At 39.3% G+C, this 23,108-nt stretch overlaps 1 protein-coding gene across 1 annotated transcript in view; it reads left to right on the top strand.

The window, feature by feature from the left end:
* PHLPP1 (PH domain and leucine rich repeat protein phosphatase 1) overlaps positions 1–23,108 on the top strand; it is a 209,958-nt gene that overhangs the window by 97,467 nt on the left and 89,383 nt on the right. Inside the window, exons 2-3 of the mRNA XM_079717492.1 lie at positions 5,162–5,358; positions 12,107–12,232. Of these exons, the coding sequence (XP_079573618.1) occupies positions 5,162–5,358; positions 12,107–12,232 (323 nt within the window). The remainder of the gene's footprint in view (positions 1–5,161; positions 5,359–12,106; positions 12,233–23,108) is intronic.

A 23,108-nucleotide genomic window follows, 5' to 3' on the forward strand; every position in this document is an offset into this window, starting at 1 on the left:
TTATTTATTTTTGGCTGCGTTGGGTCTTTGTTGCTGCACGTGGGCTTTCTCTGGTTGCGGTGAGTGGAGGCTACTCTTTGTTGCAGTGTGCGGGCTTCTTATTGTGGTACCTTCTCTTGTTGAAGAGCACAGGCTCTAGGTACGCGGGCTTCAGCAGTTGCAGCACGTGGGCTCAGCAGTTATGGCTCACGGGCTCTAGTGCGCCACCAGGGAAGCTCAGTAGTTGTGGCGCACAGGCTTAGTTGCTCTGTGGCATGTGGGATCTTCCAGGACCAGGGATTGAACCCGTGTTTCCTGCATTGGCAGGCAGATTCTTAACCACTGCACCACCAGGGAAGTCCCCCAGAATGTTTATTTATATATATATATATATATATATATATATATATACATATATATATATATATATATATATATATATATATTCTTTTTCAGATTCTTTTCCATTATTGGTTGGAACTATTGAATATAGTTCCCTCTGCCAATTTGTTGCTCTTAATGGTGAAAAACTGAATGCTACTCCCCTAAGATTAGGAAAATGGAAAGGATGTCTGCTTTCCCTAGTTCTGTTCATTATTGTGTGGAAGGTTCTAGCTTGTGCAGCAAGGCAAGAAAAAGAAATAAAAGACACCCTGATTGCAGTGGAAGAAGTAAAGCTGTCATTCTTCGCAGGAGAGGACTTATTTTACCTGATTTCAAGACTAATTATAAAGATTCAGTAATCAGGATACTGTGATATTGGTTGAAGATAGACAAATAGATGAGTGGAATGGGAAGAACCAAGAAAGTGGCCCATCCAGCTATGGTCAGTAGAATTTTGATACAGGTGCTAAAGCACTCCAATGGGAATGGAGAATCTTTTTAAAAAAAAAAAAATTTATTTATTTATTTATATTTTAAATTTTTGGCTGTGTCAGATCTTCGTGGCTGCCCATGGGCTTTCTCTAGTTGTGGCGAGCGGGGGCTACTTCGTTGGGGTGTGCGGGCTACTCAGTGCAGTGGCTTCTCTTGTTGCGGAGCACAGGCTCTAGGCCACGCGGGCTTCAGTAGTTGCAGTACACGGGCTCCGTAGTTGTGGCTCACGGGCTCCAGAACGCAGGCTCAGTAGTTGTGGCTCACAGGCTTAGTTGCTCTGCGGCATGGGGGATCTTCCCGGACCAGGGCTCGAACCCATGTCCCCTGCATTGGCAGGCGGATTCTTAACCACTGTGCTACCAGGGAAGTCCCAATGGATAATCTTTTTAACAAAAAGTTCTGGAATAATTTAGATAGCCACTTGTCAAAAAACAAAAACAAAAACCTCCTGAACCTCTACTTGTTTCTTGCTGTGTACAAAAATTAACTTGAAATTAATCATAGGCCTAAATGTAAGAATTAAACCTATGAAACTTAGAGCAGAAAACATAGGAGAAAATTATAGTGACCTTGAGTTTGTCAGAGAGTTCTTAAATACAACACAAAAAACACTCATTGTAAAAGATAAATCAGATATTTGGACTTCATTAAAATCGAAACTTTTGCTTTCCCAAAATACTGTCAAGAAAATGAAAAAGCAAGCCAGACTGGGAGAAAATATTTGCAAGTTACACATTTGACAAAGGACTTGTATTCAGAATATGTGAGGAACTCAATTCAGTTAAAATTGGATACAAGATTTGAATTAGTCACCTCAGCAAATAAGGTATGTGAATTGCAAATACGCTCTTGAGAAGATGATCAGCATCATTAGGAGAATGCAGATTTAATCCATAATGAGGTACCATTACATGTGTACTAGAACAGCTAAAAGTGTTGACACGGAGGTAGAGCAACTGGAACTCTCCTGCATTAGAGATGAGCATGTAAAATAGTACAGCCCAGCCATTCCAGTCCCACGTGTTTACCCAAGATAAATAAAAGGATATATCCACACAAGAATGTTTATACCAATGTTTTCAGTCAAGATAAGCAAAAAATGTGGAAACAGTCCAAATGTCTATCAGCAGATGCATGGTTAAACAAAACGCGATATATTCATGCAGTGGAATACTACCCAGCAATAAAAAGGAATGAACTCTTGGCACACTCAACAACACGGACAAAAAGTGACAAAAAAGCAGATCAGCAGTCGCCTGAACATGGGAGGCCCTAGGTGGGGGTGGGGTGGGGGGCGGGAGGGAGAGGGAGGGATCACAGTGCGCAAGAGAAACTGTTAGCGATGATCAGTGTGCTCATTTTCCAGCTCATTTATAGGTGTATATATGTCTAATCAAATTGCCATGTGCCAAGTGAGGAAGACGGGGAAAGCATGTTTTAAATCATTCTCTGTTGTGTTCAGGTTTCTCTCTCAGCTTGAAATATTTGCTTTTGCTGTCCATCTTTCGTCCCAGATCGTATGAGAAATGCCTTAAACCTGTAGGATATTTCTAAAGGAAAAGTTACAACAATGGATCCAACTTTAATTTGGTGGGCATTGGTTCCTTGTGTGATGTCAGTATTTCTTAGAGCATAGGACAACTTGAATTCCTCTGAATTGAGAAGTTTCGAAATTGGCAGCGCGAGCTAAAATAATTCCTTACGTCATAGAAGAAGGAAGTCTGACACAAAGGGGTGTGCACGGGGGTGACTGCCCAGCTCTGTGTTACTTATTCATCTCCATATTCCCCAGAGCCCAGTTGGTACACAGCCTAGTCCTGAGGGTGTGCCTGAGCTGGGAACACCTAGGGAGGGAGCCGACAACAAGGATGTTTAAATTCACCCAGAGCAAGATAAGAGGGAGTTGATTCCCACGGGGACGTTCAGGGTGGGGACAGACCGATCTTACCATTAGGTCCCGGGACTGTGCAGGCCCCTTGGGAATTTTCCTAAAGAGGGAATAAAAAGCCAGCGCCTGTTGACGTCTCCATACTTTTCTCGTGTGTATCCCTCCTAGCCTTAGTCCTCTATCTGGCAATGTGCTCTGGGGCTTTCTCTAGGATTTTCGTGGAGTTGGAGAATTGAGGGACTGTTGCTTATGTACCTCTGTTTTTTTCTTCAGTCTCTAATTAAATCACAGATCTCTATAAATGTGACGGGTTAACAAGTGTCCTTGAAGCCACTCTCTGATGTGGCTGAATAAAATGCCTGCTTCTTTGCATTCATTAGTGTGTGTGTATGTAAGTATTTAGATCAGATCCCTTGTTAGAGAATGTTGGTGTATTACAGTCCTGGAAATTGGATTTTGTAAATGTGTTGTCCGTTATTTTTAGCCTTGCACGGACCTTTCAGTTTGCTGAATCTCCTTCCGTCCCACTTCTTCTCTACAGGAAGAGAGACTACAATGTAGAGAGGAGCTCTTAGACTGGGAGCCTGGGCATCTCTCTCTGTGGGTGTAAATGAACTTGTGCAGAATGGGACAAGTGAATGACTGTGGTCTGACCCATCCCTGGCAGCCTTTGACAAGCCATATCTATTTTAAAGTCTCCTGGGCTTCCTATCCCTTTGTGGGAGTGTTAGCATTTGGTAGACAAACAACTCAGTGGAGCTCTCCACTGAGGATGCTAGCTGTGTAGTTGTTTGCTGGGCCCAGGTTCAAAAAGGTGGACCACTTTTAGACTTCATTCAAGCCTAGCCCTAGCACATTTATGCAGTGTACAGTATTTATTTCATAAAACATTTTGATATACTGGGAGAAAGAGGAAGTGAAATTCAAACCTGCTGGTTTTGTTATTTGCAGACATCTCTGACCAAAGGTGTGTATTGGGAGGGTTCACACAGTTTTTGGATCTTCTTGAGATCTATTTTTGGTGCTGCTGTTCTTCCTGTTTCCTTCTCCAGTAGCTATTAGACATCTACCAAAGCTACTTGGCATTTATGTTAGTTTTTAACATTCATAAGAATATAATTTTTCTTGAATCTGTTTCTTCTGCTAGGCAACTAGGCAAACTTTCAAATAAATATAACACTTCTGACTTGGGAACTATTCGGGGACATGTGCCCCTCATTAATTTATCTGTGAGCATGGGCTTCAGTACTCTGATAAATATTCAGTGTCTAGAACTGGGAAATATTTTTCTTCTTGTTTATACAGCTCCATCACTTATTAATCACAGTAGTTCTCCCATTCAGTTGATGGGGCTTGTCTGAATAAATTCTTCCAAATTCACTTCCATCTGGGAAATGAAGACTCTTCAGAGCTTTCTCAGCTCTCTCTTTGTCTCTGAGTCTTAGCGCATCTTTCTCTGTCTCTTTGTTCCCTCCGTGACTCACAAGCACTACAGCACACCATCCTTCCTGGATTGGCATTAAGTTTATCTTTGAGGACTTAGATTATGTTTATAGAGTAATATTTTCTTACTAGAAAAGTCATTCTTTTTTTTTTAATCAATTTATTTTATTTTTTAATTTTTGGCTGTGTTGGGTCTTCGTTGCTGTGCACGGGCTTTCTCTAGTTGTGGTGAGCGGGGGCTACTCTTTATCGTGGTGCGTGGGCTTCTCATTGTGGTGGCTTCTCTTGTTGCGGAGCACGGGCTCTAGGCGTGTGGGCTTCAGTAGTTGTGGCTCGCGGGCTCTAGAGTGCAGGCTCAGTAGTTGTGACGCACGGGCTTAGTTGCTCCGTGGCACGTGGGATCTTCCCGGACCAGGTCTCGAACCTGTGTCCCCTGCATTGGCAGGCGGATTCTTAACCACTGCGCCACCAGGGAAGCCCAAGTCATTCATTTTTAATTGTCTCCTTAATAGTAACTGTACATTAAAGATCTGTAGGAGGAAGAATATGAGTGGCTAATTCCATTAAAACTGATTAGTTTCATTAAATGCTAGATCTTGAATGTTATCTTTCTATATCAGTCTATAATATTTTCTTCTTAGTGTACTTAAATTAACTCTCACATTCATGAAAATCTTGAAGCCATTTCTGTTTTAAATGTAAAATTAAATTATGAAGGATATAGCAGAAAAAACTTAGGTTATAAGTTTTTTAAGGTAAAAACTGTTCTTCACCTATATTAAAAGGTACATGTGGAGCAGATTTGGTAGTTCTTATCATAATTGCATTACTGCAGGTTTCAGAGTCTCTCAATTATAAATTAGATTGTTTCCCTGTAATTATTCTCTGTTGTCCAAGTAATTTATCTGGTATGCTGATGAGTAGCAAAAAAGCCCATTTCTTTAAGACTAAAATGTTTGCTTGTGTTTGTTGCAGGAAAACCTCACAGCACTGGTAGCTCTGAACGGATTCAGCTCTCAGGAATGTATAATGTCCGTAAAGGCAAAATGCAGTTGCCAGTGAACCGATGGACCAGACGCCAAGTTATCCTGTGTGGGACCTGCCTAATAGTATCATCTGTGAAAGACAGCTTGACCGGAAAGATGCATGTTCTGCCACTAATTGGTGGGAAAGTAAGTTTAAAACAAACCAAATACTAACAGATTTCCCAGTGTCATTAAGAAGCTTACTTTGAGTCATTTCTGTAATAAGGGGTAGATGGGTTTTTTTTTTAAGAATTTCAATTAAAAAAAATATATTCATATATTTATTTATTTTGGCTGTGCTGGGTCTTAATTGCAGCATGCAGGATCTTCATTGCGGCACGTGGGATCTTTTAGTTGCGGCAGGGGGGCTGTTAGTTGTGGCATGCATGCGGTATCTAGTTCCCTGACCAGGGATCGAACCCAGGCCCCCTGCATTGGGAATGTGGAGTCTTACCCACTGGACCACCAGGGAAGTCCCAGGGGTAGATGGTTTTTGACTCATCATTCCTGTTGTGCCTCCACCAGTGGACATTTTTGGTTGGTGGAGTTTTGGAAAATAACAATGCCATTGGCTCACGTGAAGCCCTGGTTATGTTCACTTCTTAGTACGTGCACCTTAACTATGTGACTGAAAATAGAGCAACTAGAATTTCACTGTAATATTTCAGACTGTAGGTGATAAATTATTATTTATGAGAAGATGTCTTTTGATATTGTGAGCATGTATTTTATAGTATAGAACAGTGATCCCCAAGCCCATGACCTTAGGATCATTCAGGCGTGCTTATCAAAGGTTAGACTCTCTGTTTATTTGTGTTTAGTGACCAGTGGGGTTAGTACTTTTAGTTTATCACTATAGCTAGTCATGATTTTTGAACCTGAAATGCTACTCATTTCAGAGAAAACCTGTGATACAGCTGGTAGATATTTCCAACATACTGGCTGCTTTTCTTTGGGCATGTTAACTATTTTATTCCTATCATTTATAAAATATCAACAGAAAGAACAAGATTGCTTAGGAAGATATTACATTCTTTTCTTTGCCAGATTTATTTATAAACTCCAAGCACTGGTAGGGGTATCATTACCATAATTATATGTCAGTATTTCCTGATTTTTAAATGATATGATAATCTGTTAATAAAGGGAAAGGTAAATTTGGATGAAGAAATGGGTTTTTGGAAATTGGGGGCATATTAAAAATTTTTTTCTTGATCATTACTTGATCGTTTAAAAAAAAATAGATTTGGCTAGTCTGTGAGGTGTGTTTAGGTCTATTTCATTCACCCATTTTGAAACCATGGCTTCTTAACTTCTGTCTGAGCATTGAAGAATTAGTGATAGTTTATTACTGAAGATCTTGTCCTTTGGATGGATCTGAAAACATAGTCATCATTATTACTTCCATAACTCATCATTAAAAATGCATATTTAATGTTTGATGCCCTGATAGGTCAACAGTCTGTTTCTTTCTTCTCTATGGTGTTAGGCATTTGCATAGGCAAATTTAATATAACTATTTATTAAATATCCTCTGTGGGGAAGCCACTTTGCTTGGCGTCCCAGAAATACCAAGATGGGTAAGTCACCATCTCTGCCTTTGAATAGCTTATAATTACTATCTGGAAATGAAGGATGGACACAACGATATCTGCTCTACGAGAGGTGCAAAAAAGTAGTGTGGAAGATAAGTGGAAGAGATTACATTTTGTGGGGGGAATCGGGATTTTGTGATGAAGGAGGTAGCAATTATGATAGAACTTGAAGGATGAAAAATCTCTTGACATATAAAGGAGATGGTCAGAAAGATTATTGTGCTCAGAGAAGCAGAGGCAGGGAAGCAGTGGAATGTTCAGGTAAGGTGAGAGAAGATCCAGTTATAATTAGCATTTTTATTCAGAGCTAGAGACTTGTTCTGTTTCCCAGGCCTATTACTGGATGTACTTCTACCATTGAGTAAATAGAAAGTTAACAGCTTCTTTTTCTCACAGACAAAGCTTGTAAAACCTGTTTTGTGCTACACCTTTAAAAATAGTTGAGTATGTTGAAAAATTATATTAACCAAGTTAGGAAAAAATAATTCACTCTTTGCAATGTGAGTTTTCATTAATGTTTGTCTTTCCTTTTCTCATTCTGTTCTGTTGTTAAAGGAAAATCTGAGAGTAAATGGAAGGGGTTCTTTGTTTTTGTTTTTGTTTTCTAATTTATATGAAAGAGCTAGAAATGAGGTGTGAGATAGATGCTATAATTGCTGTGATAATCAATTTTGACACACTACTTGAACGTGATCATTAGTTTACGTTTTCAAATGTAGAATTCAAATATGAAGTTAAATAAAGCTGTATTAAATTGTTGAAAAACATTTGTTTAATAAGTTTTTATTCATGTACAATAATTATATTTAATTTCTTCTTTAAAATTGAACATAAATTTTTAGATAACTTATTTACATTAATACTTTATGTAATATTTGTTAAGCTATGAGGCATAATAAGCTGAGTAACTGCTAACTTACTACTCAGTTTAGGAAGTACAGCAGCATCAGTACCAGTGTCTCTACCTGAGTTCTCTCTCTCTTTTTTTTTTTTTTTTTGCGGTACGCGGGCCTCTCACTGTTGTGGCCTCTCCCGTTGCGGAGCACAGGCTCCGGATGCGCAGGCTCAGCGGCCATGGCTCACGGGCCCAGCCGCTCCGCGGCATGTGGGATCCTCCCAGACCGGGGCACGAACCCGTGTCCCCTGCATTGGCAGGCGGACTCTCAACCACTGCGCCACCAGGGAAGCCCCTACCTGAGTTCTCTTTGCATCTGTCCCATTGCCTCCTCCTACCCCAGAGGAATCCACTGTCCTAGAATATCTATTCATCATTTGCTTACTTTTTTGAAATAAATTTTATCATATAACTATGTTTTGCTTGTTTTGATCTTAATAAAAATGGTATCATCCTGTTTGTAGTTTTCTGTGATTGAATTTTTTCACTCAATATTATGTTTCATAATAAGATTCCATATTACTTGCTATATATGTTTTTCATTTCTGTATAATGTTCCACTCTGTAAATGTTCCAGATTTCTAAAATTTCTTAAGTAATTTTCTTGCTGATTGACATTTGGGTTGCTTCTAGTTTTCTGTTATAAATAGTGCTCTTGAGATAGTCTTATTTTGATATGCCTCCTGGTTTACAAGTAGTTTTTCTAGAGCAGCAGTTCTCAACTCTTGTCGCTGTGCCTGAAGGGGACATTTGGAAATATGTGCAAGTGTTTTGATTGTCAGATGATTGGGTAGTCAGTTGATGTAAGCTAAGTTATGCTGTGGTAACAAAACCCCCAGATCCCAGTGACTTATCATAACAGTTATTTCTCACTCACACTATTTGTCCAGTGTGGGTGGGTGGAGATTTCTTTTTTCAAGTAATTATGTACGAACCCAGCCTGATGGGGGTTCTTCTCTCTTATAATATTTGTAACATGTGGCTTCCTTTGCTGCTTAGGCAGGAGAAGAGGTAACTGGAGGGTCATTAGCTGGCTCTTGTATATCTGGTTGTAGAAGTGCACATGCCACTTCTGCTCATGGCTCATTGGCCAGAACTACTCACATGACTCCATCTTAATTGCAAAGGTTCTGGGAAAAGTAGATAGTGTGTTTGGTTAATACTAGTATCTTTTGCTGCAAGGGGACACTATTGGCATCTACGGGGCAGGGGCTCAGAGAGTAAAATGTCATGCAAAAATATTAGACAGTCCTGAATAATGTACACAAGGAACTATTCAATCCAAAATTCCTATAATGACCTCCTTGAGAAATATCGCTCTTAAGAGTGCAGTCACTGGGCTATAGGACATATATGCACATTTACTTTTACAAGATGATATCCAGTTGTTTTCCAAGGTTGTTGCACCATATCATGCTCCTATCAGTGTACCTTTCTCTACATCTTTGCTGAACTTTATTGAGGTGTAATTGATATACAACATACTGCACATTCTGATAACAATTTGATAACTGTATTAGACTTCCATGAGTACAGTTTGACAGATAGTCCCCTTGTGCTCCTTTGTACCCTCTGTCCCTACTTTTCTGCTCACTCCTACCCATTCCCAAAAAACACTGCCTGATTTCTGTCAATATGGATTTGTTTAAATAGCATTTCTATAAAATTATATTTTCTCTTTGGTGTATAGAAATGTGGTTGATTTTTTTAGTGTTAGTCTTCTATCCAGCCACCTTGCTAAATTGTCTTATTTATTCTAATGTCTCTAGATTCTTTGGAGTTTGCTCTGTAGCTAATTATCTCATATTCAAATAATGGCAATTTTCTTTCTTCCTCAATACATTTCTTTGTCTTATTGCAACGGCCAGGACTCTAGTACAGTATTGAACAAAAAAAGTAAGGTAAGAGAATGATGTCTCATCATTAACATTGAAGTTTGCCTTACATAAATATCCTTTGTTGGCTTAAGTGAGTTCTTTGTGTTCTTAGGGTTTTTTTTTGTTTGTTTGTTTGTTTTGCGGTATGTGGGCCTCTCACTGTTGTGGCCTCTCCCATTGAGGAGCACAGGCTCCGGACGCGCAGGCTCAGCGGCCATGGCTCACGGGCCCAGCTGCTCTGCGGCATGTGGGATCTTCCCGGACCGGGGCATGAACCTGTGTCCCCTGTATCGGCAGGCGGACTCTCAACCACTGCGCCACCAGGGAAGCCCCTGTGTTCTTAGTTTGCTTAGAGTTTTTATCATGAATGATGAATGGGTGGAGAATGTCATCAAATGCTTTTTCTGCAACTGTAGTGGTGATCATACAGTTTTCTTCTTTAATCTGTTAATGTGATTAATGACTTTATAGTTCCAATAACGTTAAACCATCTTTCCTTTCCTGAGGTAAATCCAACTTTTGTTCTTGGTGTATTTTTTTCTGTATTGCTGGATTCTGATGCAACATTTTGTTCAAGATAAGTGTTCATGACTAAGGTTGGCCTGTAATTTTCCTTTCTCTTACTGTTCTGATCTGTTTTTGGTTATACTGGCCTCAGAATAGGCTGGGGTCTTTTTCTTCTTTTCTCGTTTGGTGGATGAGTTTGCACAAGTTTGCAATTATCTGTTTCTTGGAACTTTGATAAAACTCACCTACGAAACCATATGAGCCTGATATTTTCTTGGTTAAAAAAGTAATTCATTTTCTTAAATGGTAATAAGACTATTTAGGCCTGTTTTTTCCCCCTGATTTAGTGTTGGTAAAATAAATTTTTCTAAAAATTTGCCACAAAATTATTTATAATAATCTCTTTTTAATCCCTGCTTAATCTGTTGTGTCTCCCTTTTCATTATTAATATTTATGTCTTCAGTTGATATCATTGATCAATATCAATTGATATTCAGTTTTGTTAGTCTTTTCAAAGAATTGCTGTTTTGCTTTGTTAATGTTCTCTATTGTATATTTGGTTTTCATTTCTTTCTTTTTTCTTTTTTAATTTTTTAATTTTTTGGCTGCGTTGGGTCTTCGTTGCTGTGCACGGGCTTTCTCCAGCTGTGGTGAGCGGGGGCTACTCATTGTTGCGGTGCACGGGCTTCTCATTGCAGTGGCTTCTCTTGTTGCGGAGCACAGGCTCTAAGGTGCGCAGGCTTCAGTAGTTGTGGCACGTGGGCTCAGTAGTTGTGGCTAGCCGGCTCTAGAGTGCAGGCTCAGTAGTCGTGGCACACGGGCTTAGTTGCTCCGTGGCATGTGGGCTCTTCCCAGACCAGGGCTTGAACCCGTGCCCCCTGCATTGGCAGGCAGATTCTTAACCACTGCGCCACCAGGGAAGTCCCGGTTTTCATTTCGTTAACTTCTGCTTTTTATTATCACCTTCATTCTGCTTTGAGTTCACTTCGTTTTTGTTTTTGATATTTTTTCCCTAAGTTCTTGAGATACATGCCAATTAAATTAATTTTCTGCCTTCTTTTCTAATATGAGTATTTAAAATTATAAATTTCCCTCTGTGTACCTGCTTTTGTTACATTCCATAAATTTCAGTATGTAGTATTTTTAATGGTTTAGTGCTAAGAATTTCTATGTTTTGATTACAGATTCTTTTTTTTACCTGTGAGTTGTTTAGAAGTGTATTAACTTTCTAAATGTAGATTTTTAATTGATTTATTATTGATTTTTAACTTGATTTTATTTTGGTCCCAGAATGTAGTCTGTGTGATCTTTCTGAAGTTTTTTACACTTTTACTGTGACTTGGTTTGTGGTCATTTTTGTAAATGAAATATAGGAAACATTCATTCTGTAAGTAAAACGTAAGAGTTTGTGTAATATCATGTTACTTTATTGTTTGGACTTTTTCTCCTTGTGAAGAATTTATTGGGAGTGGAAATTTGATTTGACTATATTGCTGCATTATTGGGACTTGAAATTTCTTATGGTAGGGTTTTATTTCAGGTTAATCTCAATTTCACAATAAGCTAAAAGAAAAAAACTTATTTAACATGTTGAAGACCTCTTTTAATAAAAGGTTGTAATTCAGAGTAATACAAAAGTCCCCTAAGTAAAAATTCACCTGCAGTAAAAATTCTTAAGTAAAATCTTCAGTAAAAGTCCTCCTCAAGAGGAAGTAAGAACCTCAGCACCCTATTGTGAGGGTGTAAAGGATAAAAAAAGGGAGTCTGTTACAATTTTAAGCAGGAAGAAGAGAATTTCACGGTTGTGGGGAAATCTATTGAAGGTAATAGTCCCCTTTTTGGTTTCCTTGTAATTCAGATTGGTTGGTCAGACTTAGGAACTTACATGCTTTAAGTAGTAAGAGGCACACATAAAGAGATAGATGCAAAGCTGTGCAGGCTCACTGGTCTAAGGGACAGTTAATGAGCTTGGTAAATGTCCTGCTTTCTGACTTGTTTTTGTCACTCTTTGTTTTTATAGGTAGAAGAAGTGAAAAAACACCAGCACTGTTTAGCATTTAGCTCCTCTGGACCCCAAAGCCAGACTTACTACATTTGTTTTGATACGTTCACAGAGTATTTAAGGTGGCTTCGACAAGTCTCCAAGGTAAGCATTTAACCAAGAATTTTGTTCAGCTTCTGGCTGGCTAAAGAGTTGCTTCTGCTTTACAAAATATAGTTACACACTCATTTTTTTTTTTCAGATACTGCCAGTAGTTAGCAATTTTCAGTCTTTTTAAAAGCTCATTTTGGTGAAAAGTAGCTTTTTAAAAATTGTGTTTTATCTGCCCGTTTTGTTTATACTTAAAAAAGAATTCAGTGGGTAGACTGTCATTATTATCTTAATGTTGTAGAGAAGGAACATGAGGTTGAGAATATTTAAGGGACTGGCCCAGGGTAGGACAACTACAAAACCACAAAATACCCAGAGAATTGTTACAAATTTCCCCTTTTCCTCTGACCATTTTTTCTTAGAAGCAGTCTAATCTTGTACCATCTCCCTTTCACCTTTTCAATTTCTGCCTTTTGAATGGTTTGATTTCTTTTTTCGTCTTAATTATTTTTACCATTTTATAGTCCTCTGCTTAAATAAGATTACCATGACCCATGAAACAAAATACCTCTATGTGTGTGTGTGTGTGTGTGTGTGTGTGTGTACTGGAACCCACAATAAACTGATAAATAAGATAAAGAAATGCTGGTATTTCAGGTGCTGTGTGTGAGAACGTTTTTATGTCCCATTTGTAGAATTATGTACAGTGGGTTAGATGGCAGTACTTTGTGCCTTGGTTTTGGGTGTGTTTATGAAATGATGAAACCTCCCTAGGGGGCAGAAGCATTACAGTGGAATTTGCTTTCATATTTTTGAATTTATAATCCAGTTTGTTATTCAAGTTCAGTGTGATTCAGACTGCTGCATGATGTAATTATTTGTCAAGTGAATGAATAAGGAATAACTTTGTAGAACAGTTAAGAGAAAATTAGAGAATAATGTCTAGAAAGTCTTTTTGACATACTGGGTGCATTTGAATTATCAGGGGGAGAAAACTGTGTTCTCTAATGATACAGTATACTTAGGAACATTAGTTTCTCCTTTTAGGAAGAAGCAATGGACAGAGTTTAGGTTGATAGGACTTTGAATATTCTCCCAACCTAGTAGGCAAATGGAGGTTCTAAACGTACAGGACAGCACCCCTACTAGAGAAAATGGGAAAGATGACACTTCTCCTTCAGACTTGCATGTAGAAATAATGTGATATTAGAGGCAACTAGTATATCTGTCTAGTTGTTTTAAAATTACTCTTGTTGTTGCAAATGTGAGGAGACAAATATTACATAATATCGTGCTTTTAACATTAAGTGGTTGTATGGGTTCAAAGCAATAAGTCAATGGCCCATACGCTATTCAGAATAAAATGCCAAACTATGGTCAAACTGCAGTTTCTTTCTATATGGAGATGTTGATTTTTTAAGTAAACTTTTTTTTTTGGAGTAATCTTCTATTTACAGAAAAGTTGCAAGGACAGTATAGAGAGTTTCTGTGTACTCCCACTTGGTTTCCCAGACATCTAATATTACCATGATACATTTGTCAAAACTAAGAAACCAACATTAGTACGTTACTCTGTAATTATTTGGATTTCACTAGTTTTTCCATTAATGTTATTTTTCTGTTCCAAGATCTAATCCAGGGCACCACAGTGCACTTGGTTGTCATTTCTCCTTTGTCTCCCCTGATCTCTGACAGTTTTTCAGTCTTTCTGTGTTTTTCATGACCTTGACCGTTTTGGGGACGTAGTGGTCAGGTATTTTATAGAATGTCCTATATGGAGATGTTTTGACCTTTTATACCAAATGCAGTGTAATAGCTGCTTTACATTCTTTTTCGAACAAGTCAGAGGTATAAATTCTTAAACAAACATGGATAAGGATGTAAATAGAAGTTTTTGTAAATTAGCAAGCTTACCAATGACAGATTGCTTTGATTGAAACAATAATAACAGAAAGATTCATAGGTATTGAATTTAATAGTCTTGTAAATTAAACATCCACACAATTGATAAATCACTGTTCTAAAGCCAGCAAGCATTTATTAAGCACCTTCTGTATGTCAGGTATGTATTTTATGCACTAAGATACAGCAAAGAACAAGTCCAGTTTCCCTCTCTGGGTAGGGCTTATACTGGAGAGACAAATGATAAATAAGTAAACAGAGAAGAAAGAAAATATCAGTTAATCATCATGCTATAATGCAAAGTGATATGACAGAGAATGATGGGAGAGGAATAACTCTGAGGAGGGGACATTTAAACTGATACTTCAGTGAACAAAATATCTGATTATTTGAAGATCTAGTGGGGGTAGCTTTGCAGGTAGTGGGAGAAGGGAGTGAGAGAGCCCTAAGACTGGAAGGAGGGATGGTGACGGTCAGAGAAGACAAGGGTCTCCTGTTATAGAAGAGGATGAAAGGTCTGGATTTTGTCATTGGCATAATGGCAAGCCATTAAAGAGTTTTCTTCCGGAAGGTTCCATGATCTCACATCACATCGGCTGTTGTGTAGAGAATGGACTGTAGAGGGCAAGAATAGAAGCGGGGCGGCCTGACCGTCAAGAGGCTCTTGTGGTGTATTCTAGGCAAGAGGTGAAGGTGGAAATGGAGAGAAGTGAGCAGATGTGTTTTGGGGATCAAGTGACAGGTTTCCTGATAAATTACATAAAGAGCATGAGGAAAAGGGAAACATAAAGAATGGCTTCTACGTTCTTTGAATTGCTGCGTAGATTGTAGCCTCTTTCAGAAACCATAACACGAATTAGACTCCATATTTGTGCCTTTAAAACTCTAGCAAAATACAGTTCTTCACTTCAAACAGCTTCTGTTCCTAGGGAAACAGCAGAGAGGTGGAGTGCAAGAGGAAGATTATTAAATATCTCTTAAATAAGGTGTGAAAAATGTTGATTTCTAACTTGTGGCAGGTGATTGTAAATGTCAAGCGTTAGCTTGGTTAGTACTCTTCCCTGTTGCTGGTTGGTTAATATGCCATTTCTATGGTCTAATAGGGTGGTGTCTCTGTAATGAGGCTCTCACTCCGATTATCCAAACCTTGAACTGGTTCAGACATCAGACCTCTCAGTAGGAGGGGGTGGGGGGAGAATTGTGACACAAGAACACATGATGGTGGCAGGATGAGGAACAGGAATGTTGGTGTGAGTTTCCCTTTTCCCTCATTATGGTATGGATGTTAGGAACCATCTGATAGGTACGTGCTGAAATGTAATGTAGCTACACACATGTACATACACAAGACTGCAGTTTACACTTCACACTTCCAGGAGGGAAGTTAATTACCTTAGATCACTAGTATTAACAAGTACTCAACTGGTAGTTAACTGATATTAACTAGGACGAACTTGAATCAGAACCTTAACCTCCTCTCCCTTCAGAGCAGCTCTGAATGTTTGGGGAGGCCAAATGGTGTAGGAGTGAAGAGTTTGAGTCTCAACTAGGGAGACCTGGGTTCTAACATTACTGGCCCTGTGACTGTATCTAAGTTTCTAAATTTTAAGCCCTTTTCATTTGATAAAGGAAATAATAATAGCACTTACCTCTTAGTGCTTATATGAACTATGCATGTCATGGACTTACACTAGCACATAGTAAGTGTGTGTGTGTATGTGTGACTGACTAAATAATACATAAATAAAAAAATAATTTTATGACATCATTCCTGCCATCATCACTGACTGGCTGGACAATATATGTTTTTCAAAATATTATCTGTTTTAATGTTTATTTTAAGCACAAGACACACATATGCTTAGTTTATCTGAACAAGGAACCTTCTGCTGCTCTTAACCAGGACAGCAGCCTTTTGGGGTAAAGTAATTAAGCATGGCAGACATTGGGGAGAAAGAAGATTTCTTTCTGAAAAGTCAGGGGTAGGGGATAGAGGGCAAATACTTTAATAAATGCAGATTTTAGATACAGTGTCTTCCTTTTCATCAACCCTGAAAACCAGATACACATTTCAAAAAGTTTTAGAAGTTGTTATACTTAGTGAATTAAAGGGGAAATGAGTTGTAAGGGTCTGATTAAAGAGGTTAGGTATTATAGGAGGAATAAGTGAGAGAACTCCCTATTTGGGTATGAAACCCATATAAAATATGGCCACACTCTTTAAACTTTGTATGTTGAGGAAAATCCTATGATAGTGTCTTTTCCTTTAACCCCACATCCTGGGAGGGTAGGTTGGGGCTGCTGGAAAGAGGATTAGAACTCAGTCCCTTTGCGATAATGTGTGTATGGGAAGCGTGGAGTGGCACCGGCTGACCATCACAAGCCACTTCTGCTTCTAGCTTCCCCTTTCCATTGTCTGTTCTTCCTTATATGTAGGTCTTAGGAAGGTATACAGTTTAGTCACACTCAGGGTTACTATGGAAACAGTTTCTTTTTCTTTTCTTCTTATTGAGGAACAAAACATTCACAGAATGGATTGTCCATATCCTGATGTTTAAATGAGGATTCATTTTAATAATTGAAAGAAAGACAAACCAACAACAGAAAGAAATATCTGAGTTTCTGATTCTTAATGACCATCCTCACCCCAGGGTGGGAAGACAAAAAGAAGCAAATTCCAATGATTTTTGAATTAAAATGAATTAGATAATTAATTTAAAATAAAAATTCTTTATTTTCAGTTTATGCTTCTGGATCTTAGCTACAAGAAAAATGTTATTCTTTGTTCTAATTTTTTTAGTTGACTTTGTGAACATATATAAAAGGTTATTAATTAGCTGTGTTCTACCAAGACAGGCTCTTATATACTTATTATTTTTTAAACTTAATCTTAGCCTTTAGTATTGCTTGCCAAAATAACACCCGAGGCTGTCCCTTTAGAGTTTTTAATTTGGGGCGGGTGTTAGTGATAGTTACTATGGAAGAAATGGCTCCTCTGGGAGGATTACAATGTTGATTTTAAAGTCATCCCTGAAATATTAGCGCACGGCACTCTTTAAAAATTCAGCAAACATCCTGTTGTATGCTGTGTAGAAAGGACTCTGCTAGCTCAACATGGGTTCCTGTCCATTATGTCTTCAAAGCGGTTGGTGGGGCAGGGATGCGAGGGCGAGGGTAGTAGTTGAGAAAAGAACAGGAATTGCAGAAGCGCTCCAGTCAGGTATACGAGTGACTTTACAGAAATGCTGCCCTGGCTGTCCCTCTTTGTGGCCCACTTTTTGGAGTACATTGGTTTTAGACATGTTGATTGATCCTGTGGATTCTCTTCAAAGTTAGTCTTCATGTGAATCTATTGCCTAAGTCGTACTTATTTTTTTTTTTTTTTGCGGTACGCGGGCCTCTCACTGTTGTGGCTTCTCCCGTTGCGGAGCACAGGCTCCGGACGCTCAGGCTCAGCGGCCATGGCTCACGGGCCCAGCCGCTCCGCGGCATGTGGGATCTTCCCGGACCGGGGCACGAACCCGTGTCCCCTGCATCGGCAGGCGGACTCTCAACCACTGCGCCACCAGGGAAGCCCCAGTCGTACTTATTTTTAATTTAAAGTCTTAGTCACTTCTGGGACACTGTATTGTCCCACATTAAAGTCTGTTTCTTGATTTCAAGGAAGCTTAAAAGGGGATTTAGATCACTGATTTGGTGTTGTGCATGAATGTGGGGTTTTTTGTTTGTTTTTGTTGTTTTTTTCCCATGTGAAAGGCATTTATTTCTTATTAGTTAATTAATTAAGTAAAGTATGCATGAATGTGTTTTTAACTTTTCATTATGGAAAATGTCAAATATTTAGGAGTAGAGATAATATGCACATACCTATTACTCAGCTTCCCCAATTCTTAGTTTGTGGCCAGTTGTGTTATATGTATATGTTGTATGGCCCAGTGGTATAAGTTGACGCTTCATAAGGCCACTTAGTTTGTCCACATATCTCTTTCCTTGTTGATCAGTGGTTAACAGGCTGGCAGTTACCAGCGACGGTGGCTATCACAGTGCTTATCTCTCTGGCTATCTTTCTTTTAGTATTAATCATAGTATTTTAATTCTAGGCCATCTTTTTTTTAATGAAAAAAAGTCATCACATTGAAGTTTTGGTTGCCGTGATATTTTGGTTCACCCTTAATATGCATAGTGTAGGCAAGTCAGGGCAACATCTCATGCTGAATTAAAGAGCATGTGAAATGATGAGTAAACATCACCCTTTAAATAAGAATAAGATATATGGTGAATCACAGTTGAACTTATGCTTTCATGTGCTTAAAAAGAGTGTTTTATTGTCCAGATTTTACTCAAAGAATACTTCACTAATCACAGAGTCAAATCAATCTGGTGGAATCGGATTGTTTCCAGCATGTAAATTTGTGTCATTTGATGTAGTTGCAAGGAACCCTTTAAGATCACTTAGTCATCTTTTGCACATATTTACACGTATTTTGTCTCTTAATTTGAAGTGTAATTTAGGGAGTTTTCTGCTTTTTGTCAGCATGTTTGGTCACTTGTCTTTTAGGGATTTTGCTGTTGCTGGTTACATTGGGGTCATGAGGGTAAGAAGCTGTGCTCTCAATCCTGTTCTGCTAAGGAGTCCAGGGCTTAAAGGGGCTTTTTTTGGAAACCCTCCCTTCACATTTTATACCCATTCTTTAGATAAAGAATCAAGGGCCATTTGACCATGACAATCTAGCAAGTCTATGGCAGAATCTGAAGTAGAATTGAGGGTCTGAGTGACATGGATTTTAGTTTATAAAATGTCACCCCAATCCCTAGAGAATTGCTCCTGTACCAATTCTGTAGTGAAGATATGGAAAAGTTTGGAAATTCAGTGTATGAAATATTTAGGTACAGGAAGCTTCAAGGAGGTAATGAGCAAGCTGAGTTTGAAGGATGAATAGGAGTTCACAAAAAAGACAAGGGGAAAGAGCATTTCAAGGAGAGAGAAAATATCTACAAAGGTACAACTGTGTAAAATGTAAATGTGTAGTCATATCACAGATGTCTGAGCAATGCGAAAAAGGAAAAAATGGAAGCTAAAATTAAAAAGTACTGCCCAGGACTTCCCTGGTGGCGCAGTGGTTGAGTATCCACCTGCCAGTGCAGGGGACACGGGTTTGATCCCTGGTCCGGGAGGATCCCACATGCCGCGGAGCAGCTAAGCCTGTGCGCCATAACTACTGAGCCTGTGCTCTAGAGCTTGCGAGCCACAACTACCGAGCCCATGCGCTGCAACTACTGAAGCCTGTGTGCCTAGAGCCTATGCTCCGCAACAAGAGAAGCCACCACAATGAGAAGCCTGTGCACTGCAATGAAGAGTAGGTCCCACTCGCCGCAACTAGAGAAAGCCCGCGCACAGCAACGAAGACCCAACACAGCCATAAAAAAAAAAAAAAAAAATCTTCAAAAAAAAAGGACTGCCCATCTGGATAGTTTCCTGCTCATTCCATTTTATTTTCTTGGGAAAATTTGACTATGTTACCAAACATCATAATTAACTTTCCAATATAGTTACACAAAAATTCATATTGTGGAATCCTTCCCTATTATAGGTACAAATAGTTTATGAAATTAGGGAATTTAGAAATTCTGCTTTGAATTTAAACTAAAGATAAAGTATTTTGGATTACATTAAATTTTGTTTTTCTAATACATAATACTGTGATTTAGTGAAAATATTAAAATGCTCTTTGCCATTATAATTATGCTTCATCTTATTTCCACATTGCTAATCCCTTCTTTTTTTTTCTATAGTAACTATCGGTTCTGAAATCCTAGTGAATATATTCCTAAAGAAGGGGTTTCTCCTTCATTCTGAGTCATTTCCATTTAAAATTATTTAAATTTATTTCCTTCAGAGTTTTTCAATCCACTTTTATACAAATGAAAAAGATACCTAGTCTGCTTACTGTGTCCTGATGGAAGCAGCATGCTTTGTGAAACAGTGCTGACTTGTGTACTTTACATGTTACACTCATCCCCTGTGTCTCCGTCTTCCCTTCTTCTGTCTTCCCACCCTCCCTCCCCTGTTCTGTCAACAGCTCTGTTGTTGGGGGGGGCAGAAGGTAGTGAAGGGGGAACGAGAGGATATTTATTCCACCTTTTCTCTGTGCTAGGCATTCTAGGCTCCACTGCTAGCATCAGGACTTCAGCAAATGGAAGAAATGTGTTCCTCATGTGTATTTTATCTGTAGGTTGTTATCTTTAGTAAAATACATTTTAGGTTTTTTTTTTTTTTTTTTTTTTGCAGTACGTGGGCCTCTCACTGTCGTGGCCTCTCCCGTTGCAGAGCACAGGCTCCAGACGCACAGGCTCAGCGGCCATGGCTCATGGGCCCAGCCGCTCCACGGCATGTGGGATCTTCCCGGACTGGGGCACGAACCCGTGTCCCCTGCATCGGCAGGCGGACTCTCAACCACTGCGCCACCAGGGAAGCCCACATTTTAGGTTTTAAGGGAGGAACATACAGCTGTGTTTTTTGGTTTGTTTTTTGTTTTGTTTTAATAAATTTATTTATTTATTTACTTTTGGGTGCACTGGGTCTTCGTTGCTATGCACGGGCTATCTTTAGTTGTGGCGATCCGGGACTACTCTTCGTTGCGGTGCGCGGGCTTCTCATTGCGTTGGCTTCTCTTGTTGCAGAGCACGGGCCCTAGGCACGCGGGCCTCAGTAGCTGTGGCACATGGGCTCAGAAGTTGTGGCTTGGGGGCTGTAAAGTGCAGGCTCAGTAGTTGTGGCGCACGGGCTCAGTTGCTCCACGGCATATGGGATCCTCCCGGACCAGGGCTCGAACCCATGTTGCCTGCATTGGCAGGTGGACTCCTAACCACTGTGCCTCCAGGGAAGTCCCTACAGCTGTGTTTTAAAGTTACAGCATGTTGGGCTTCCCTGGTGGTGCAGTGGTTGAGAATCTGCCTGCTAATGCAGGGGACACGGGTTCGAGCCCTGGTCTGAGAGGATCCCACATGCCACGGAGCAACTGGGCCCATGAGCCACAACTACTGAGCCTGTGCATCTGGAGCCTGTGCTCTGCAACAAGAGAGGCCACGACAGTGAGAGGCCCGCGCACCGCGATGAAGAGTGGCCCCCACTTGCCACAACTAGAGAAAGCCCTCGCACAGAAACGAAGACCCAACACAGCAAAAATAAATACATTAATTAATAAACTCCTACCCCCAACATCTTTAAAAAAAAAAAGAGAGGACTCTTCCCTCTGAACCTAGTCATGTTCTCTGCATGCTTCCTTCATCACATTTTAAAAAAATAAATAAATAAAGTTACAGCATGTTATTTTAAGATTGGGAAGGGCCCTTGTAAAGTAGTCGCCAAAAAGGTAATATTACTTGTAGTTTTCTGGAACAATTGCCTTAACAATTACTTGGCATTTTCTTTAAAAGTGTTTGTTAACCTTAAAGTCTAGTCATCATCAAGTGGCTCTGAGTTGAGAGAATTAGAATTTAAGATTTGAGAAGGACCTTGTGGACTCCCAGACTTACCTCGCTCCTAGAAAAGGTCTACAGCCTTTCAGATACCTATAGTGTCTGACAAAACAGCTCTTCCTTAGAAGTGAGCTAAGTCTTTATCCCTATATCTTTGACTCACTGACCCTAGTTTTGCTCTCTGGTTTAACAAAAGGTAATCGTACTCACTCTCCTATTTGATAACCTCTAACTATTGAAGTTTCTGTGATTTCCGTGCCCTCCCCCACCTCTTAGCAATCTACTTTTACGAGAAACATCGCTGGTAATTCCAACAATTTCGTCATCACTGGGTTTCCGATCCCTTCTCTAGCTTTTTGCTTGCAGACTAGCTCTGCAGTTTCTTGATATACCTGCAGATAGTATCTGCTGATCACAGAGTATGTGACCATTGTTTTCCTTGCTTTAGACATTATGTCCAAAGTGAGTTAGTTATTCATTCATGAGGTCAACACCAAAATAAAAAGACTCTTTGTTTTTCCCCCCAAATTGTTAATAGATATATTTTGTTAATAATAAAATCATTTAGCCGACTGAATTAATGCAGTAGTGACAACAAGTAGTGATAACCAACATTTTGGTAACTTTTTTCTGTGTGCCAGGCGCTATTCTAGATGCTTTATAGTATCCCTGTGAGGTCAGGGCCCATAACATTGTGTGAGGTCGGGCTTTACAACAAAAGGAAATAACCTTTGAGGAGATATTATCATCTCCATTTTGCAGATGAGGGAACTGAGATGTAAAGTATCCAGCACTGCTTTATGCAGGGAGTTCCTCTTCCTTGCTTTTTCTTTAATTGTACTTCCAATGTTTTACAGTGGCCTGAAGGGGCAAAACGAACCAAGATTCAAATAATAACTGAGATTTACTGAAAATGTCAAAGAGAAGTACTTCAAATACACAGTTGTCAGTAGAATCCAGGCAGCTCACTATTAGAATAAAAGGTGATTTACCAGGCAGTGTATTGACTGGGGTGTGCTGCTAAGGACACTTGAGCATAGCCACTGATCACTGATCTTCTTAAACGATGACCAAGACGTATTTAGGAAATCTGAGATGCCTTCTGAGTCACCCAAAGCAAATTAAATTGGTTTCAGTGTTGAGGGGACTACTGTTGTCTAACTTCAAAAACTGGTCAAGTATTGCTATATAAGGAACTTAGCATATATGATTAACCAGATCTCTACATCTGGTCGTCTTATATTTTGAAGTTAAATCATTTAAATCTGAGTGTTTAGACCAATGTAAAAATACATAGTATCTTAAGAGTTTAGTTTCCATGATATATTTACTTACCTTGGAAGACCCCAATATTTGTAACCCAGAGTATTGGATTATCTACAACTGCTCTGAACAGTTAAATTCTTCTACTCACTGGTCTGATTTATTTTATAAAGTAAGGAATACTGGAATAATTGAAAAAATATCAGTGAACTCTCTATGTTAAACATACCAGACCTTGTATGTTAGACTGGTACTTAACCCGTGAGGTGTATGTGTCATTTGTATT

Source organism: Hyperoodon ampullatus (assembly GCF_949752795.1).
Source record: "Hyperoodon ampullatus genome assembly, chromosome: 13".
NCBI lineage: Eukaryota > Metazoa > Chordata > Mammalia > Artiodactyla > Ziphiidae > Hyperoodon > Hyperoodon ampullatus.